Genomic DNA, 21706 nt, shown 5'->3' on the forward strand with positions numbered 1-21706 from the left:
GAGCCAGCCAGGCCATCCTACAGGTAACAAAACTGGCAACACCAAGCAGCGAGCCAGCCAGGCCATCCTACAGGTAACAAAACTGGCAACACCAAGCAGTGAGCCAGCCAGGCCATCCTACAGGTAACAAAGCTGGCAACACCAAGCAGCGAGCCAGCCAGGCCATCCTACAGGTAATAAAGCTGGCAACACCCTCACACTTGGTGCCCGTTGTTGCTGAAATCATCAGCTGGGAGACATCCACCGCTGAACAACCTCCCTCTTAGAACGCCACAATGAACGACGATTTGTCAGTAACTCACGATGTCGTCAGTCCACCTAGTGGGAAACCTGCCAGCGCTTCAGTCTTCCGGCTCGTGGTCGTGGTTGCAACTTTGCAAAAGAGGACCTTCCTCCCCCAACGGTTATCTGTTCTTCGAGCGATGTGGAGTGCAAGTTGCCACTTGCAACTTGAATATTCTTCGAGCTATGTCGGTGACCAGTTTTTCGGCGAATTTCTGTTTTTCACGATACAGTACGATTACTTGGAGTTAACACTTGACAGATGGGCGTGCCTTCAGTCAATTTTCAACTCTGACGTCATACAAATAAAATAGTTTTACATAATCTGTAAACGTGGGTAGCGGTATACTAAAAATGGCTTTATTTGTATGACGTCAAAGTTGAAAATTGACTGAAGGCACGCCCATCTGTCAAGTGTTTATTCGAATTAATCGAACTGTACTGGCGCTAATTGATCTGTCGCAGAAACTCTCAGAACTCGTAGAATAACGATAGTATATGTCGGTACATAGCCAAGCGAATTAGCTCGTTGAAGTGGCTATGGGCAGCCCGTATAGCGCGGAGACCAGACGGCTGTTGGGGCCGAAATGTTCTGGAATGGAGACCGCGGAGCGGCAAGCCCAGCGTTGGACGTCCACCAACGAGATGGACGGAAGACCTGGTTAAAGTCGCGTCGCGGGCTCACGGTGGATGTAGGCCGCATCTAACCGAAGCAACGGATTACATGCAGTAGTTCCTTTCTTTTCATACTAATAATCCTCCTTTTTACATGCATTTATTTAGTTTCATCTGTCCCGTTGTCTGTCTGTCTGTAATCAAATCTTGCAAGTTAAATTTGACCAACTTCCAGTAGTCAGATTGACTTGAAATTTGTAATACTTGTGTAAATCGCATGACAATACAATAATCTAGTAGTGGCATCCTGGTAGTCCAGCCAGGATCGTCTCCGCAGGACGGAACTCTCCAACGGTTAATAGCATCGACTTGAAATTTGGTATGCAAATGTAGTTTTGGTGACAATACAAGTACAATCAACAAAAAGTTAAGTTATTATTTGTATGTACTGCCAAAGAAACTACTTGGAATAATTCGAAGCAACTAAAGGTCTATCAGAGAGGCCTATGTCCGACAGCGGACATGATAAGGCTGATATGATGGTGATGAGAAACCCTCAGGCTTTGACCGTGTTTGACCCCCAGGCTCTGCACCCGCACGTCCGGTCGTGGGGCTCGCTGCTGCGGCTGTACGGCTCGCGCTCGGTCAAGAGCTGCAAAGAGAAGAAGATAGAGGAACAGCAGATAACCCTCCTCCAGGACAAAGCCCGCCACAACGAACCCAACTACGCGGTGCTGGAGAAACTACGCAACGAAATGCACAAGTTGAAAGAGAGGGATGAAGGCCGTCGTGCCGATTGGGACGCTGCTGGGTCAAGGATGATCTGCCCACGCATTCGGGGTCCAATTTGAATAATGTTGATCTCTAAAAGGAGGAAATTGTAGTAGCGTAGGACGTCCATTCACCGAGATAGACGGATGACATGGCCTTTATACCATAAACGTAACAAGTGCTATACTTAATACGGTATTTGACTATTTTGTATATGTTTTATAAATTAAAACTACACAATGCCTGTTATCGAATAGAAAAACATTTTTAAGCTACCTTTACAAATAACAAAGTTATAAAGGTTTGAATTTCAAGATCAGACAGAGGAAGACATACTGGCATGTGACGTCACACGCTAGTACAGCCATACTTGCTGCATAGAGAAAAGCGTTTGAGAAAGAGACAGGTATATAGATTTTTCAAAAAAATCACTATAAATCCAATTTTCAACCGATTTAAATTTTCTCTTTGCTAAACACTGTATATCTATATTTTCATATTTCATATTAAGATATGGCGAAATCAGGAGTTGTCAAATACCGTATTCTACATAAATTGATACTTTCTGTATGAGAATGTTAAGAATTATGGGCGTTAAAAAAAGCGTACCCTTTTCTTTCAAAATGTATTTAATTATTTCATACAAAACTTTCCGAGTCAGTCTTGTGCCTCCCTACTGAGTGTATGAAAAAAACGTTACAAAACTAACATTTTTTTAGTAGAGTAGGCAAAACAATATTTTTTCCAAAATTGAAAAAAGGTACACTTTTTTTTTTAAATGCCCTTATATTGATTTATAGCTTGTAGCACTTGTAATTTTTGTGGTAGAGGGGCCTGGTTAAAGCCACAGGTTCACGGTATGCAGGCCGTTTCCAACTGAAGCAACTGGGGTTGATGGGGGAGCCTATGTCGAACAGTGGAACATTCTACAGCTGATAATGGTAATTATGATGACACCCGCAAAAGTAAAGCTTTCCCTCGTATACAGGGCGTGGAAGGAATATATTTTAAATATTGTAGTTAGAAACTTGCTCAAAGAAGACTTCATTTTGTTTTTAGAAACAATTTAAACGGATCCGTAGCATAATTTCTAAAATCAAATTCCTATGTACGATATTCCTAAAGATACCTACATGTCCAACGTTTATTTGACCTACGTTTAAAATGTCTAATTTACAAAATTGCTAGCACACGAAAATGGCCCTGGTTCAGTACTAACATAATTTAAGCCATACCACAATGAACGTGATCTAGATGTATCTAGATAGATACATTATAAGGTAGTAATTATAAAGTATTGTAATTAGACATTTTGTACAAAGGATTATTGATCTTCGCAAAGATCGTTCGATTTAAATTGAATTATGAGTTAGGACTAGCATCTTTAGGAATTTCATACATCATAAATTTTGATTTTCGAAGTTTTGTCTTTAAGAATGTACCAATGGTACTTACTTAGGATTTTTTTATTGAAATTTTAGTGTGGATCCACTAAAATTGCGTTCCAATGAATATTCGTGGCAACTCTTGAGAATCGACCCGTAGCTAGAAAGGGGACAATACCAATGTGTTAAAGGGAATAGGTATTATACTCTCGTATAACATTAATTCTTATTCTCTGCTTAATTCGTTTGTGCGTCGCCCCGGGATCTTTTGCTATGAAATTTCAAATTTTATTACCTGGTATTGAAACTATTGACGCTTAAAGTTATATCTTGCGAAAGTTCGCTTGTAGTTTTAAGATTGAATAAGTAGACGATTTTTTCAAATTTCGCCTAATTTTTGTATAGTACTGGCAAGTAACAAAAATCAGTCATTGTCATTGTTTATTTAATAAGATTAATCTAAATGAAAAAGAAGTCGTATTAGCCCAAAATTATAATGTCGTCAATGGGCTTAAAACATTTTCTTTTATTTTAGGTATGAAAATCGTAAATATTATGTAATGAAGTGTAATTTTATCAAGATTGTTGTTGAAAAAAAAATATGGCTCTGTCCGTCCATTGGAGGACAATTTTGCCATTGTCTAGTAGGGTATGCCGTTGTACGGTAAAAAAGATCTAGAAAACGAAATATGAGAGGTAATGGTGGATGAACGATGACAGCGCGAAGATGTGACTGTAAAAAGCAGTAAGTTTTGTTTTGACAAATCTCAGCTGTCTGGCGTTTTTAGTCGTGGCTATGCTACGAGTATTGCCGTTATTGCTAGGCGATATAAAAGCACTGCACAATATTAACCCTTTATAAGGCCCTATTTATTGGATCAAACTACCACAGAATCAAAAGCAGCTATCGAGTCCTGACAAAGAATATTTTTAAAGCTAGTCGTATTTTCAATAATTACAATGGAAATATTGACGTATTATGAAAGCAATAAGGTTCAGTTTCCAACTCAATGCAAGTGGTCGCTAAATCGCCTCTGCCTTATTAAGGGTTAATGAATTTGGCAAAGGCTTTTGAATTAATACTGTCACTGATTGGTTGTAGCCACAGAAATATATAAAGTAGACAACACAAAGTGGAATAATCGCGCGATGTGCCCGCTAGCAATGTTATTACCCGACTGCCCGAAGAAGGGTTATTTTCTACCCTATAAACCTCAGCCGATTTCCAAAGAGCAAATAAATGAATATTATTATGTCTACCTAAATCTATCTATCTGTTAAAAGTATGTGTTGTTAAGAGAAAATGTGTAAGCATTTCATTTGTGAGTTCTTTACCTCAAAAGCATAACTGGATGCCGTTATTCAATAGTTTGTCACCACTGATTAATTCTGCAATACAATGTCAACCCTCAGAAAATTTATTTTTACACCTCTCCTTCAGAAAAGTAACTTCCTCCCTGACGAGAGGGGGAGCAAAGTGTAACTTTTCTGTCAAGGCTTTTCTAACTGTTTTATTGCCAAATGCCATTTTTTTGAAGTTGATAATTGTAAAGCCACGCCATTTTCTACGCTGATTGTTCTTTAATAATATTTAGAATTATATTTTCATGTTTCTTAATGCTCGGTGTGAAAATTTGTATTGAGCCACTCTGGAGCAAATTATTTTCATCTTGGGCGTGAACACTTTGAAACTCATTTACGCTCAGGACTTCTGACTTTAGAATCCTCGCTACGCTCAGATTCTATTGCAGAAATCCTTCGCCTACATTCTGGATTCAATGTACGCCTCGCGCGTAAATACACCATTTTGCTCCCTTGTGACACAAATAACTATTAACATTGAGATTGTATTGAAAAATGACAGTGATGACACAGGTATTTGCAAAACAGTATCCAAATTTGTTGTAGCGATTACGAATCGCATTTCACTCGATCGTAAATTTAATTATAGCGTTGTGTCACCATCGTTTATTTTTTGTAGTCTCATTTCACCTCGATCGTATATTAGTGTATTTTAGTGCAAACATCAATTAACGCGTCAAATTAATTACAGTCCCAAGCAGACATCGATCACGGTGAAATGCCGCTAAGGAAAACTACACGAAAAATGAGATGCTACAAATTAATTATACTAATGTAAAAAGCTACGTGAAAAATTGCGTCAAGTATCAAGATTCTATTTAAATATTGTTAGTTCGAGGTGAAATGCGATTCGCTGAATCGCTACAATGAATTTATGCTTTTGAGGTAAAGAACTAACAAATGAAGCATTACTGTGAATTATTTCTATTAACCCTTTTCCAGCCCCCCCCCCCAAATTAGATGTGTAAATAAATCATAGTTTTATTTTGTTTACCTGTAAGGGAGTATAAATTCTACGAATATTTTTAACGAATTCAAATGATTTTGCACCGTATTGTGTATATTTAGTAAGGTCGAATATTTGTGTACATTTATGTGGTTGCTTTATATGCACTATGCCTGAAAAAGGGTTAATGAGATGAGGCTATTGCCATTATACCAGGCTATATACATACCACTGCTGGGCACAGGCCTCCTATCAGAATGAGACGCCTTGGATTGTCTTACCCTCGCGAGCCCAGTTCGGATTAGGAACTACACACACATGCCTTTGGAAAACTGAGGTGTGAGCCCGCACATCTATTGTCTATTTATTTAGATTTCTGTGGTTCTAGAGTAGTGTAGTTAGAATAGACAATTAAATATCGGACCACTCAATTAACTTAGCATTTGAGCTCTAGTCTTACTAAAATAATTTGTAAAAATCATTCTGAATATATCAGCTGCAGTTTTTATCTCTAAACTTTTGTTTTATTTCATAACTAGAGTTTACCCAGCTTCGCACAAATAAACTATTCGATCTGGTACAATATTGAAATTCCGGGATTTTACAAAATTCCCCTGGGAATTCCCAAAATCGATTCTATATCATCGTTTTCATTGAGGTTGTGTTAAGAACAACTGTCCTAAATTTCAAGACTAAACCCAGCGGTTGAAATTTCAAGATTTTATCCCTATCCCGTGGGAATATCGGGATAAAAAGTAGCCTACGTGTTATTCCAGATGTCCAGCTATCTACATACCAAATTTCATCCAAATCCGTCCAGCCGTTTTAGCGTGATGGAGTAACAAACTTACATACACACAAACTTTCGCATTTGTAATATTAATAGGATATTCGCCCGAGTAAACCATAGGCATATCAATTGAATTGAAATTCCGGGATTTCGTAAAAATTCCCACGGGAAGTCTCAAACATTATGTCGTTATAGTACATTGTGCATTAAGGGGCGTAAGAAGGGGATTACTAACGAGAGTCTATTAGAAGAGTAGTAGAGAGTCTTTTAATGACCCGAGTTTGTAATCCCCTTACGGCCCGTGATACAATGATTTTCATCACATTGCGAGGAAAAAATGCAAAAAATTAAATTATTTTGTGTCCAAACACTTCACAGCTCAGCAAAAGCAAGACGCTAAGAAAACAACTGAATAAAATATGGCTACCCGCCAATACAGGGGGCTACTACAAAATTTTAAAATCGAAGTTCGTATCGTACCGTCCCTCTCACGTATTAAATAATATTAGCGTCAGGAAAACGATATTATGAACTTCGATTTTCGAATTTCGTGGTAGCCTCCCTGCAGAGCTACTGCGAAACTCGAAACTCGAAGTTCGTGTCGTGTGGTCCCTCTGACACTTATACTATTTAATCCGAGAGCGAGAGGGACCGCACGACACGAACTTCGAGTTACGAGTTTCATAGTAGCCTGCAGATTGTCACTTTTTTCGAGTCGTCTACCATAAGTAGATACTAAGAACCGTGTTTAGTTTAGTTAGAATTTGAATGGTCTTACGGCCAGATTATTCCAACATGCTAAAAAAATATTTACTAAAATTATTGCAAAAGAATTTGATATACATTGAAAATATAAAAATAACGAAGTTTCATGAAGCGTGGCAAATTTTTATGTTGTAAAATTATAATAGGTTATAGCTAAGTTTTAAAGATGTACTTAAATAAAACGTTGGCTGACTTGAAATGATGTACCTACTAAATTTTTAAAACTAAAGTCATAACTCCCTTGGGGAGGAAAACTCTACGTAAATCCATAATTCCCGCGGGAATAATTGAGGCCATTGTGCTGTACCACTACCATGAGTTTACAGTGACCGTACTCGATAGCGACGGCGTAAATTATTTGTATGGAGAATTGTACAGCGCCTCTACAAATAATTTACGCCGTCGCCATCGAGTACGGTCACTGTAAACTCATGGTAGTGGTACTGTACTATACAGGCATGGAATAACGTCATTGACGAGCAAGTGTGATGAAAATGTTCCTAACGTTGCATAAAAAACTCTAATCCTAGGATTTGACAAAATATTATGTTGATTTTATAAATAAAACGAACCTTTGTTTTTCTTTTCGTTTATTCGAAATTACATCTAAAAGTACAAAAATAAAGTCGCAGTAACAATTTATCCTAGCGTATGGTCGACCAAGAAATCGTTTTACTACCTGCTAAAGCATAGAATAGTATGCACGACGATACAAGGTTTTTGTTCTAAGTTAAGCCTCATTTAGACGATGCAAGAGCTTGAGGAACAATGAATCGAACAAATACCGCAATGTAGTGAAATTTGCATACAAGTTCTCGTATCGTCTAAATGGGACAACTTTATTGATGAGTGTGTTAAAATTGGGGGTGCGGTTAATATACGACCTGATAAAGGTAATTCATATAATTGCCATAAGGGTTTTGATTTATGTGGTCGTGCATTATTGTTGTTCAGTTCAGGTCGACAAATACGCTAAAAGCTAACTAGTATAGTATTTATTTACCAATAAATAAAGAATACTTATTTAAGTACTTATACTTAGGTACTAATTTACTAATTTCTGTGAGTGGAGTATTTAGCACGGACTTATATTTACTTATACTTATATTTGTACAATTTAAGTAACATTAAATTAATTAGGTAACTAAAATGGTAGCCATAGGTAACTACAATACAACCTTTGTTTACAACTCATGAATATACTCGTAAGCCTTTTTAAAAACTTAGTTAAAATTCATACAGTAGGTAACATAAAAATATGGAACAGAAAAAATAAGTGTTTTTAAAAAATGTTGGTGTTTTTAATTAAATTTGCATGCGAGTAGTATGTAATTAGTAAAAAAAAACTTATCTACTACCTAAATACTTTGAAAATACGGTATTTGACGACTCTTGAATTTGTCTGCGAAGAAAAAATCGGTTCAAAGTTGAATTAGCACCTAGTGATTTTTTTTAAATACATTTGTTTGTCTCGTTTGTGACGTGTGTGACGTTTACACTCTAGTATACTCCTAAGTCTCTGTCTAATCTTGAATTAAACCTTTATAACTCTGTCATAGGTGTGTAAATGTAGTTTAAAAAATATTTTACCGTTTTGGTAAAAATCAAATACCGTTACTTATTGGCAAGGTTTTTTGCATAACTGACTATAAACCAACATAAGTATAGCTGCGTTGTTTCCCCAAGAACACAAAGACGCTGCCCGCTCAGCTTGTGCGCAGCTTTTTGCATGCTCATAGACTGCTGGGCTACTCCGAAACTCGAAACTCGAAGTTCGTGTCGTGCGGTCCCTCTCGCTCTCGTATTAAATAGCATAAGTGTCAGAGGGACGGCACGACACGAACTTCGAGTTTCGAGTTTCGGAGTAGCCCTGCTGGTGCTAAAGTAATGAGTCAGGTATAATTATTTCTATGACACACCATCGCATTAAGAGATGTCAATTAAACTAAATATTGGCTGGCTCAGCACTGGTACCAAATAGACTAAAGGGCTGTTTCACCATCCATTGATTAGTGTTAACTGACGGTTAAATGTGATGCCGTCTCTATTTGTTTTGTTCGAATAGACGGAGACGGCATCACATTTAACCGTCAGTTAACACTAATCAATGGATGGTGAAACAGCCCCTAAGTAAAGAAAACATCTATGCTGTGGTACCAATGAGGGTTTTCACAGAAGCGAAAAATCGTGAGGTCCGTTTGACGTTTGACGTTTGCGTGCGATTGGTTAGGATTTGTAGCATTCGAACATGGCGGATGTAGAGTTGTAGACAATATCTAATTTTGCTATTTCTGTATCTTTGGCTAGTTGAAGTATAATTTTCATAGTGTTTTATGCGGCGACTAACCTCAGCAGTGAACAGTGATCCCAAAATTCTATATTTCTCTCGTGTCTGACATTTTTTAATGCGCAAGTTGTCTCCACGTGGTTTCTGGAATTTTACTATCAAGTTGCAAAAGTACAATCACCGTACAACGTCCCTCTCAAAGAGAGTTTACTTTGACACTGGCGAAATTATCCTATTAATTAGGACAGAAAAGCCATATTTTAAAAGAGAAGAAGAACTAAATGAGCCAATCGCAAGCAAACGTCAAACGTACCTCACGACATTAACGCCATCTAGCGATATTTCACCTCTGTGGAAACCCCCATTAACTGATGCACGACGAGCGCCTCGATCAAGCAGTGAACAGAAACAGGCGGCTGTAGGCCTTATTGTCTAACGCCATCAGAATCACAATCGTTTTCAAGACTTCTTTCTCCCACATGGTTTAGAATAAAAGAAAAAGACGGAGAATGCGATCGTGATGCCCGCGTTAGAGTGGCCGAGCCATGAAGGTGGCGATACAGCAGTAAGCTCAGTATCTTTGCCAGACGGGGTGCAGCTGCGAGTCGCTGCCTTGGAGCGCGTTGCTCACGCCTCCGTGCGTGCTGAGCGGGAACGGCGACTGGGGAACAAACAAACAAATTAAATTGTGGGGGTTATTTGGCACTCTAGCTCAGTCATCAAATAAATCAATATAAATAAATATCATGGGACACTTGACACCAATTGACCTAGTCCCAAACTAATAAGCAAAGCTTGTACTATGGATACTAGGCAACGGATAAACGTACTTATATAGATAAATACATACATATTAAACATCCAAAACCCGAGAATCTTTCAGTCAAGTAGACCCCTAGGCTTATTTTTCGATCTTAGGCAGACCGTCTGCTTCCTCATCAGGCCTACGCGTCTGTTCCAGACGAATTTTGGCGTGTTGCCTGTGCACAACGTCTTTGGTGGCTGACTAGACCGATGCGAGAGCGACATGTTCCCACAGGCCAGACAAGAGAAGTCTGCGGATGTTGGTGCAGAACCGCCTTGGTGTCGTTTCTGTCTCATGTCAGCAAGTACCTTGAGCCAGGCTTCATCGCAATACTTGCGACCCTCCAATAACGTCCGCGCCAATCTGTGCGTTTTTCTGCCAGCTTTTCCCAGTCAAGGAATGATGTTAACCACGGAAAATAGGTACCCACAACAAATTTCGTAGAAATTGTCAGTGTCGCTTCCAAGATCCCCGAAATAATTGGTCGTTATTAGATTGTTTTTGCAAATAATAGACCCCACGCAGTCCTTGATATTGATTACTTGGTTATCACTGCGTTTTAGCTTATCAAACAATCAGAACTCTTGACCTTCCAGTCTAAGAGAGACGTGCTTCCAGAAACGGACGGTGCAGCATTTTTTCCTTGCACTCGCCCTGTTTACTAGCGTCTTGTTTTAGAATATAGCGTCATCTCGAGTCTCGAAAACGAATTTCTGTTGACACTTTCGTGATAGACTCAGCGTTGTTTGATGAAGTGGAAACCCTGCGTTCATTGAAGAGTTATATTAGTTACCTGTGTGTTGGCCAGCCAACGCTGCTTAATGAAGTCAGCGGCGCGCTCCCCGATCATAATGGTGGGCGCGTTGGTGTTGCCGGAGACCACGGCCGGCATCACGCTGGCGTCCGCCACGCGCAGCCGGTCCAGACCTTGCACCTGAAAATTGAGGAGTTAGTGCATTGCCAGCTTTTCACAGTTTTAAATTATGCATGGAACATGGAACAGATAGTTGAAAATGTCTTTGTAATTCTGTAATGTCGTAGTTCGGTAAAAAAAACATTTTTAATAGATTTCTCTGCCAACTGTACTTTTCGTTGTCTGTACTTGTATTGCCACCCAAAGAACACTTGCATACCAAATTTCTAGTCGATGCCATTAACCGTTGAAGAGTTCCGTCCTGCGGAGACGATCCTGGCCGGACTACCAGGATGTGACTACCAGATTATTGTATCGTCATGCAATTTACATAAGTATACCAAATTTGAAGTCAATCCAACTACTGGAAGTTGGTCGAATTTAACTTGCAAGATTTGATTACAGACAGACAGACAACGGGACAGGTGAAACTAAATAAAAGCTTGTAATTCTCATTACAAGTGCGGTCGGATTATTCGCGGTAATTCCTTTGGCTGGTCCCTTGAATCGATGGAACTATATTGCGTTTATTTGCACTAGTTGCTTCACCAGAGTTTGAGGAAGAACTGTGATTATGTTTTCGCCCTTGTTCCTTTGCAAGAACTACACGAAACTCGAAACTCGAAGTTCGTATCGTACCGTCCCTCTCGCTCTCGTATTAAACAGTATAAATGTCAGAGGGACCATACGACACGAACTTCGAGTTTCGAGTTTCGTAGTAGCCCTGCTGAAGGAAGGTCGACGACGGCGATAGCTTGGCCGCGCGGGCCCATCTACACCCAGCAGGGTGCACATTCAGCACGCGTCAAGCCGAACTGGTCTCCCTGATGACGGCGACTGGTACCCACCTGCAGTAAGTTATCGACGACGGCGTTGGCGTCGCCACGCGGACCCATCCGGCAGCTGCCGGCCTGGTGGTTCTCCGGTGCCGTTTGCATTCGGACCGCGCACTCCCAGTACGCGTCGCAGCCAAACTTGATCTTCTCGCAACCCTGACACAAAGGAAATAATAATAATGTAAGCATGTTTAAAGATAGTTAACGTTAAATGACTCATCAGTTGCATAGAAGAATCATCAAATTTCTTGCAGTGCATTCTTCTTGGCAGTGATGGTCTTTCCGAAAGCGCTGGTAGTATATAAAAGTGATATATAAAAGAGCCCTTTGCGGGCTACTTGCAGAATAAACGTTTCGATTTCAATTTTGATCATCACACCAAGGGGATAGGATTGGTTACAATAGAGGAATCTCTCCAGGCAGTTGTTATGCTTGGGGACGGAACTCCAAAGAAAGAGAGTTGGAAGTTGTAATGCATGAGGTAAGGAACTTTGATAGCGCGTTGATGGATGTAGCAGAAGCTCTAATAGATAGTGTCGCAGTAGGAGTCGCTGCATCCTAATTCAGGAGTATCCAATCTTTTTATTCTGCGACTAAATTTTTTAGTGGCTGCCATGCTAAAGGAAGAAAAGAACTGTAATGCAAAGACTGTTAGCAAAAGTGATATGGCATCGAAGCAAGAGTCCGTAAAAACCGGATCTCTCTCGCAGGCGCTCGCACACCAGGTCCATTGTGAATTATACTATATCAGTTCCTCATTGTTTAAGTACCAACCCCCTCTAGAAGTTTGCTCCCCTCTAGAACAGCTTGTTAGTGCTGGTCACAAGAATCTATCAAATTCGACATGGTCTTACCTTAACTGGGGTTTTGTCGAGCTTGATCCCGTAGCGTTTAAGGGCTTTGGTCTCTGACAGCTTGATAGAGAACTTGATGCCTTCGATTAGGGTTTTGACGTCGTCAGGGTGAGTCAGGTAACTACAACAAAAAAGGTTATATAGGGTAATGATACTTAGGTACAGTACAGGGAGGTATATACTATATATCCAATAGTGAATGCCCTACAGCTGATATAATGATGATGAAGGGCTTACTTGGCAAAGATCTTGGGATGCTCGAACGGGTCAGCACTCCTGATCTCCAGCCGGCCGCGACTCTTGGGGTGCAGCACGGTGGGTATGATCTGGATGCTGCGGCTGCCATTGTCGAGGCGCTCCCCTACCATGCCGGTCTTGGCGCAGTCCGCCAGGAACCCTCCGAAGAACAGCTGTATGTCGGGGTTGTCGTCCGCCGGATTGGCGTATTTGGTGTTTATGTAGGCGGTCACTTCTGATATGCCTGTGGACAATGTTCTGGTTGGTTAGAAGTCACTAACGTAGCGGTTTCAAATATGGCTTCTCAAGCAGGAATCGTGGATTCAAACCCGGGCTAACGCTTCTCAGTTTTTCGGACTATATCAATGAAGGAAACATGGTACTTGCATACGCCTGCGAAGCAGTTCTATGCAGGTGATGCCAAGTGGGTCCAGTGACGATGGAACATAACGTAATACTACACTATTGAATCTTTATAAGCAGGCGTATGTAAGTTTTCCCTCGATACTTTCTCTCATAGTCCAATTGAAATTTTGCACATAAGTTTCGAGTTTCGGTTTCAAGCACACGTCCACGTTTTAGAGAGCTTATCAAACTTGGGGTTGAAGCTACGGGCATAGTCAAGCCTATATAAAAAAAACACTTACCGGTTCCTGACATGAGTCCATCCCTGAACAGCAGGTACTCCATCGCCGTGGCCCAATTGAGCGGTGCCGTGTTATTATCGTTGATGTGGAAGTTCAAGAAGTGGGCCACGTGGTTGTGGAGATTCTTCCCAACGCTGGGCAGGTTGTGGACGGTCTTGACGCCCGCGCGGCTCAGGGCCGCCGGGTCCCCCACGCCGCTGAGTTGCAGGATCTGGGGGGAGCCCACGGCACCCGCGCTGTGGGCGAAAGACTTTGTGAATAATACATTATCATCAGCCGGAAGACGTCCACTGCTGAACAAATGCCTCCCCCTTAGAACGCCACAATGAACCACAACTCGCCACTTGCATCCACGTTTCCCGCGACTCTCACAATGTCGTCACTCCACGTAGTGGGAGCCCTGCCTAGGCTTCGTCTTCCGGTTCGTGTCCGCCACTCCTGAAATTTTCTCCCCCAACGTCTCCTACAAGACAATAAAAATAATATAACACTCTCTTCTCTCTTTTCTTTTTCTCTGACTCTTTATGCATCTCTAAGATAAACATTTATCCACGCGCTGTCAATTTAGTATTATATCGCATACGTTGAAAATTAGATTTAATGTGTACATAAGGAAAAAAAAATTAATAGTGGACGTATTTTTACAAAGTTGCGGGAAAAAGTAGCTCAGTCATATGAGTAGAACCGAACCTTGCATTAAAAGCCAGAGACACCCAGAGTCAGAGACATCCTGTAGAGATGTCTATCGGTCCAGCGACCCACCGCACAGAAGACCGGAACATGTGAAGAAGGATGGTGGATGGAATTTGTCGGTGTCGTGATCCTTGATATTTGAGGCCGACTGAGGAAGACAAGTTTGAGGGTGACTATATCCCACCTAACCCACCTATATAACCTAGAGCTCACCTTAGAATAATCTCATTGTTGGCAAAGATGACTTCAGTCCCTCCGAAGCTGTTCTTCACCTCCACAGCATACGCCTGTCTCGTGGTTTGGTTGATGAGGATCCTGGGTACAGTAAAAAAAAATAACAAAAAAAAACATTGACTTACTTAGATAATTGATTGATTATGATTACTTAGGTAATTCAATCATTCATCTCCATTTACAATTACGACAAAGATCTTAAGTACTGATACGCCCATCTTGCAAGACTATTGTTTACAGTTCGTCGTGAATGTCACTGTTTTGCATCTCTTTTTTTGTGGTTTTAGTTCGTATTTTCAGATGAAAGCACCATCAAATAATAAAAGCTAATAACAATAATTCAATAAAATTATTAGGATCACGGCTACGGCCCAAGCCCTCTCTCTAATTCTGAGAGGAGGCCTGTGCCCAGCAGTGGAACGTATAATATAGGCTGGGATGAATGGATGAATTATTAGAATAAAGCGCCCTCGTATAACCGTTACCTTATAAGTTTATTATGATCTTTATCGCACTATATTCGTTTATTCATCCATTCGTTACCTAATTAATTAATTCGTTCATTCATTCAATTAATCATTCCTTCATTCATTCAATTTATCATTGATTCATTCAATCGATTTATCATTACTTCATTCAATTGATTTATCATTCATTAATATTATCATTCATTCATTCACCTGGACACAGTCGCGTTGAGCATGACGTGTAGATTAGCGCGGTGCTTCGCCGGACGCAGGAAGGCGCGCGCCACCGACAGACGCGAGCCGTTCCGGTTGGTCGTTTGCGCGATGGAGAACCCAGTGTGGGACGCGCCGTTGAGGTCGCGGGCTTGGTAACCTGGAAAGTGACCTGGATTAAGGCATCTGAATCTAATTTGTAGTTACAGTAGCTCCAAGGTAGCTCCCCATCCCATAGCCGTCCCATCGACGACATGGGAAGGGTCAGAATATGAGCGTATTCCGCATGATTTTCTTGTTGACATGGTGGAAGATTGTTACAGTTTCCTGGTTGTCTAGTAGAGTACAGGACGTCTAGTACATGACGAAAAATTCTACAGCTAATTAAAAAAAAAGTGAACTTGAAAATGAGGCAGTTGAACCGATCGAATAGAGAGAGAGAGAGAGAGAGAGACAGCCGTGTGCTCGATCGCTTCAACGTGTTAAGCTTGCCGAGTTACGGACTCCAAGAACGCGTTTATCCCAGCAGTTATCGGTTCTTGGACAGATACAGGCAATCCACAGCCACTTTAGCTCACATCCCGTGTGTTAATGTCGTATTTAACTCACTGACTGACTTGGAACTGGAAGATGTGTTGTTGTATTGTGAGTGGACCTTCAACTACGTAGATCACAGGTACGACATAATGGTCGAAAACTTTCCTACTTATCAACTATTTATTTGCAGTGGGACGTATATAGGCTGGGATGATGATGATGAAGAACTATTTATTTAGATGTCTGTTGTACTAACCCAACTCTTCCCCAGCCTTTACAATGCTGTAGCTAAGCGGCGGATGGTAGGGAAACTGCGAGACGGTCAGCGGGCCGCCGGTGCCGTGGTAGCCTTGGTCCATCTCTTTCATCTGCTTGTTGTCCTCGGACTTGAGGAAGAAGGGCAGCACGTCGTCGTAGGCCCAGCCCTCGACGCCGCCGGCGGCCCACCCGTCGTAGTCGGCGCGGGAGCCCCGCATGTACATCATCCCGTTCATTACTGATGTGCCGCCGAGCACCTGGACCAAGTTTATAGTCAGATACTTAAGGATAGTACAGGAAAAGTCCCGTCACATATGGATATCATTGTGGGAAGACCTTTGGATAGAATTGTGTTGCACATTATGCTCCTATATAGACTCCAAGTGCCAGCCACCACCAGCAGTTGTTTCTGCCAGATTTCTGGCCTAAAGTGTGGTAACCTAGTGGTTTGACCTTATGTGCTTTTCAAGCATAGGATCGTGGGCTCAAATCCGGACTCATACCTCTGAGATATGATATAATGAATTAGATTACACGATAAATCGATACAAACATAGTTACACATGAATAGATTATTGAAGTCATGGACTTTATTTTAGATTTTCTTAAAGCGGTTCCACTTGTCCTGTATTATTTGGACAGTTGAGGATTTAAACTTACGCTTTTCCTGGACGTTTCAGTCTGTTTGCCTTTAAATCTAAGGCGAAGAGTATTTACATTTTCACTTACGCGCTAAGTGTGATTATAGTCGAACCCGAGTCTACTTTGCACAAAAGAAGTTACTTTGCGTAAAGGAAGGAACTTTGCACAAAAGAAGTCACTTTGAGCAAAAGACGGTACTTTGCGCAAAAGAAGTTCCTTTGCACAAAAGAAGTTACTTTGCACAAAATAAATATGAGTATGACCAAATAGCGTACCTTTCCCCTAGGCCAGTAGCACTTGCGATCGGTCTCCCCGAGGCAGGCGGCGGGCTCGGGCTCGGTCTGGTAGCCCCAGTCGATACTGGAGCCGATGAAATTAAGGAACATAGACGGCACTTGCGTGCCGGTCGGCTCGTCGAAGCCTGGGGAAGAAGATGAGCGTTCTGTCATGCAGAGTCATGCTGTTACGGCATGGTTTAAGAGAGCGCTTGCTACCATCCCACGGTTATTAACACAACGAAAGAACAAGTTGCTAGAATCTTGATCACGCCACATTTAGCATCGGTATTGTCTTTAGTTTTCATAAAAAATAACCCTGAATATCATCCCTTATAATAATACATATACATACAAACGGCTCAGCATGGTAATTAACAATTAAGATAATAAGTATAAAAAATAATGAACTGAAACAAAATATACTGAAAATACTGAAGTAAAAAATACTTCCACAACTCGATTTGTCAAACAAAATTAGGACATTGTGTCCTAAACGGTGAGGAAGGAATTACCAATTAATTTTATTATAATGGTGAATTACATCATTTCATTTAATAAGGTCCACGGCTTATTTAAAGCATTGCATACAAATATGTTATCCGGTCTGTTAGGGCTGTTTACGAGCAAATGTAGTTGAAATATATATTCGAACAAACAAAATAACGCTTCTATATTTCCTATAATAAGCCCTGAGGAGTCACAGGGGATGGAGTCATCCCGCTGGTCTCACCAGCTTCAAGCAGCAGCACCCTCCAGTGCGGCACCTCGGACAGACGCGCCGCCACCACGGACCCCGCCGAGCCGCCCCCCACCACGATGAAGTCGTACACGGAGTCCATGTGTCGCCGGTACTGGAACATTACAACATTACTTTTACATTGTAATGTTTATCCGTTGCTTAGTTATAGAGACTATTATTTTATTTATTTATTTACACTATAATAAGTTAAAGCCTCTGCACACCGCGTTTATTTTAAAACGGCGGTGTGTTGGTAAAGGTAAATATAATTCATAGCGTAGCAATATAAAATTTCACACAGGTTTTATCAACTTTCGAATAACATTTTCAGACATGATTTAAAACCCCTACTCGTACCCCCTGTACTCGTTACAAAGTAATAAAAAAAACTATTCTAAAAATCACCTAGCTACATACTAAGGCTGCATTTTCACCTCCTCCTTCCTCCCTAGCTCCACTAAGCTGTTTTACTAGAGGTACTTAAATAAATCATTTCTACTGATTCATGAATAGCACATTCCTCGCAACACTTAATAACACACACATCTCTATTTGAAACGCACCCTAAAAGTCTTGTTCAAGCGGAAGCATGCATTGCTATTACTATTTAATATTATAAATGTGAAAGTGTGTGTGTTCGTATGTTTGTCCGTCTTTTACGTCGAAACAGAGCGACGGATTGACGTGATTTTTGGCATAGAGATAGTTTATGGGCCAGAGAGTGACGTGCTACTTTTTATCGCTGAAAATGAAAAGTTCCCGAGGGAACACGCGCGATAACCGAATACCACGCGGACGAAGCCGCGGGCAAAAGCTAGTCACCTTTTAACAGAATCAACTATTACAAACTAAGGTACCTAAGTATTATAAAGAAACCTCATTAAGCGTGAGATGAGATATCTCATAAATCTCACTAATCAGATAATTACACCATACTATACAATTTCCTCACTCAATAAAAATAACAGATTGTATCAGAAACGTCGTGTTTCGCATGATTGTTGGTTTTTCAACCTTTGTTTGGTTAAGTTTCATTCATTAACTTTTATTCAATAATTCATTGAGAAATCGGTGACAACGTTATCTATTAATTTGAAATATTATCCATTCCACCATCGCTAAAAGTAAAAACCTGCTTTCAAATAAGAAAAATATAAATTACTTCCCAATCCGCACTGGGCCCGCGTGAGAACTATGGCCAAAGCAATTCTGAGGGAAGGCCAGTGCCCAGCAGTGGGACGTGTATAGGCTGGGATGAAGATTAGTCCATTCAGTCCCACATCTTTTAAGCTTTGGTTTCCTAGGATCAATGGTGCTCATATAGCGGCCGTTTAATTGATACCGCTCCTCCTCCTCCTAGAGAGCGGTAATTGACACCACTCTCTAGGAAACCGCGCCATTTTGTTTACATAGACAACGTTCTAGTGACGTCATTCACCGCTTATTACGGTCGCTATAATGACGGCACCGCTTGTCCTAGGAAACCAAAGCTTTAGCGACGAAGAGCTACTGCTCTTTGCTTTGCGTGGCATGCGGCATCTCACGACAACGAGCGGTTGAAAAACAGCGTCATCTGCTAACGAGATGTGGACTGACCTGCGCGCGGCCGCAAGGGTCCTCCAGGTCGCACTGGCTGCGCAGGAACACCTCTAGCAGCCCCATGAACAGCATGAACGCGCCGCCGCCGCACGTCGCCGCCAGCGTCGGGCCCGGCTGCGACATCGGACAGTCGCATGACAGCGCCATCTGTGGATGACAACATTAACTATTTTTAGCAACAGGAATATGCTATGCACAGACTAAATTTAGCGTTTTTAGTGCCAGTGGAAGGTGGTAATGGTACTACGACAAGATAATTACCTACGTAAGATAACACATAGCAATTTTGTTCTCGTAATGACAGCTTGTCGAACCAGCCGCGTGTAGACGATGGGAGAATGATAACGAGTTCGGTCCGCTGCCCATTGAGGTCTTTGTCAGAGGGCAGTGCTGCAGTGGTTAATGTATATGTTGCTTTGAATAACATATAATATGTAGTCGGTGAAATTTTTTACCATGGTATCTGAATTTCAAGTAGGTATTTTTTTAAAGCATATATTTCTTCGGCCAGTAATCTTGAGGCTATTTACTTTTTTAATTTGAGGTCAGAATGGTCAAAACTGTCGGAGTAAGTGCTTAGATTATATCATCACAATGATAATAATAAAATTACCCACCGACCCATACAAATTAATCACTGCTTCCTTAGGACGTCGTGTGATTTTGAGAACGAATTTTATCTATTTCATCCATCTTTTTGGTATCTAATATTGAAGAGTTGAGTCACGCACACCAGAATATAGCGTGTAAATTCAACAGGATTTTGACATTTACTATTAATTTAATTCACAGTTTAGGCAATCAATTATAATTTACCTATGTTAATTATTCACGCAACTTTCTGGCACAAAATTTCGATTTTTCGAAAAATCTTTATCTGATAGTTGCGGAGACCTCCTATCTCCTATGTGAGGTTGGATGAGATTCAATTCAACCTCCTAACCCCCAAATGTCTTCACCAGCCTACATACGTCCTACTATTGGAAACAGGCCGTGTCACAGAGTGAAATGGTTCATACTGTAGCTCCCACGCGGGTCCAGTGCGAATTAGGAACTTCACGCACACCATTGAATTGCTTCGCAGGTTTGTGAAGGTTGATTAACGATTTCCTTCAAAAACAAATTTATGAATGCCCTAATGACAACAGCCATACTTGTAAGCGGCAACACCATGTAACGTGCCCTGTCCGCCCACACTGGCAACACCGGCGTTTTTAGCAATCCATGTAATAGACTACTGCTTTATTTATGGACAGTAGATAAAATCTGCAAAAACTGTGTTGCGTTCTATTTGATATATGAACTCGTATATTATATGGCTTAAGATTTTGTCGGTGAATTGATCTTATATCTTTAAATGAGCAGTTCTTATACAAATATATATATATTTATATCGGTGATCTCGGAAATCTTGTTCTGCTTTCGGAAGCCAACTTTCGATCTAGCTTGGTCCTATCTCAGGAAAAATATAATATTTTTTGTGGAAAATAAAATATGATCCGCAACTGATAGCTACTCGAATTGGAGACTTAGTTTACTTTTTATTTTTTATTTAAATACGTTGCAAAGCTCGATCTCCCAGATACTTATTTAAAATTATCGAATATGTTTAACACGGTTCACAAAAAACTCACTTCAGGCATGTCTAAGCGTGAATTGCACCAAGTTTACACGATAACCGATGTCAAACCAACCGATTTTGATAAAACATGTCTAAGAACGATCGCTCGAAACCCTGCTTTCAAATAAAAAAAATCGGTTCACCCGTTGAAGAGCTACGGTGGCACAGACAGACACACAGACACACATTGCGGTCAAACTTATAACACTCTGTCTGCGTCGGGGGTTAAAAATACCATGAAAGAATTTTTCTTCTTACAGATATTTACGAGTGGCAGAGTATCATCAAAAAAAAATTATCATGTCAATCTATAAATTATGCTCTTCGACACACACACACTTCTTGTTTCTTTGAATATAAATGGTTTATTACGGAACTAACTTTTTCTAATGGCGGTGTTAATGTGTTCTGACTAATTTGTACGGAAGCCAAAGCGATTAAATTAATGGGTAATATTTCCTTTAGTCACTTGTTTATTAGGTATTAAAATTATTGTTTTCTTTCACTGGTTATAGCAGACAAGCTCTTCCTCGCAACTTTGCTTACGTGAAAGAATATTTTATATTCACCTGAGTCCGAACTTTTTTTTTCAGATCTAGTGTCAACTTAAAACCTAGACGTGGGTCGCCAGCTTTATTATTTTGGATTTAATTTCAACATTCTTAAAATTCTTTATGAACAATTCGTGCTTTTTATAGTACCTTTTTTTTTTTTTTATACGACTGGAAGGCAAACGAGCAGGTGGGTCTCCTGATGGTAAGAGGTCATCACCGCCCATAAACATCTGCAACACCAGGGTATTGCAAACGCGTGCCAACCTAGAGGCCTAAGATGGGATACCTCACGTGCCAGTAATTTCACCGGCTGTCTTACTCTCCACGCGAAACACAACAATGCAAGCACTGCTGCTTCACGGCAGGATTAGCGAGC

General features: G+C 40.8%; 1 protein-coding gene and 1 pseudogene across 1 annotated transcript; one reads left to right on the forward strand and one right to left on the reverse strand.

Annotated features, from left to right (window-relative positions):
- LOC141431524 (microprocessor complex subunit DGCR8-like) overlaps positions 1-2552 on the forward strand; it is a 17111-nt pseudogene extending 14559 nt beyond the window's left edge.
- Positions 2553-7804: 5252 nt separating this feature from the next.
- Positions 7805-19302, reverse strand: LOC141431424 (glucose dehydrogenase [FAD, quinone]-like). Its single transcript, XM_074092599.1, has 12 exons — positions 19153-19302; positions 17548-17668; positions 16815-16960; positions 15896-16154; positions 15103-15262; positions 14402-14503; positions 13496-13731; positions 12849-13092; positions 12612-12732; positions 11770-11913; positions 10802-10942; positions 7805-9864 (listed from the first exon to the last, which is right to left on the reverse strand). Exons 1-12 carry the CDS (start codon positions 19300-19302, stop codon positions 9775-9777), a joined length of 1914 nt encoding a protein of 637 aa, XP_073948700.1. The 3' UTR covers positions 7805-9774.
- Between the last annotated feature and the right edge of the window lie 2404 nt (positions 19303-21706).

Source organism: Choristoneura fumiferana, chromosome 9, assembly GCF_025370935.1.
Source record: "Choristoneura fumiferana chromosome 9, NRCan_CFum_1, whole genome shotgun sequence".
Classification (NCBI taxonomy): Eukaryota; Metazoa; Arthropoda; class Insecta; order Lepidoptera; family Tortricidae; genus Choristoneura; species Choristoneura fumiferana.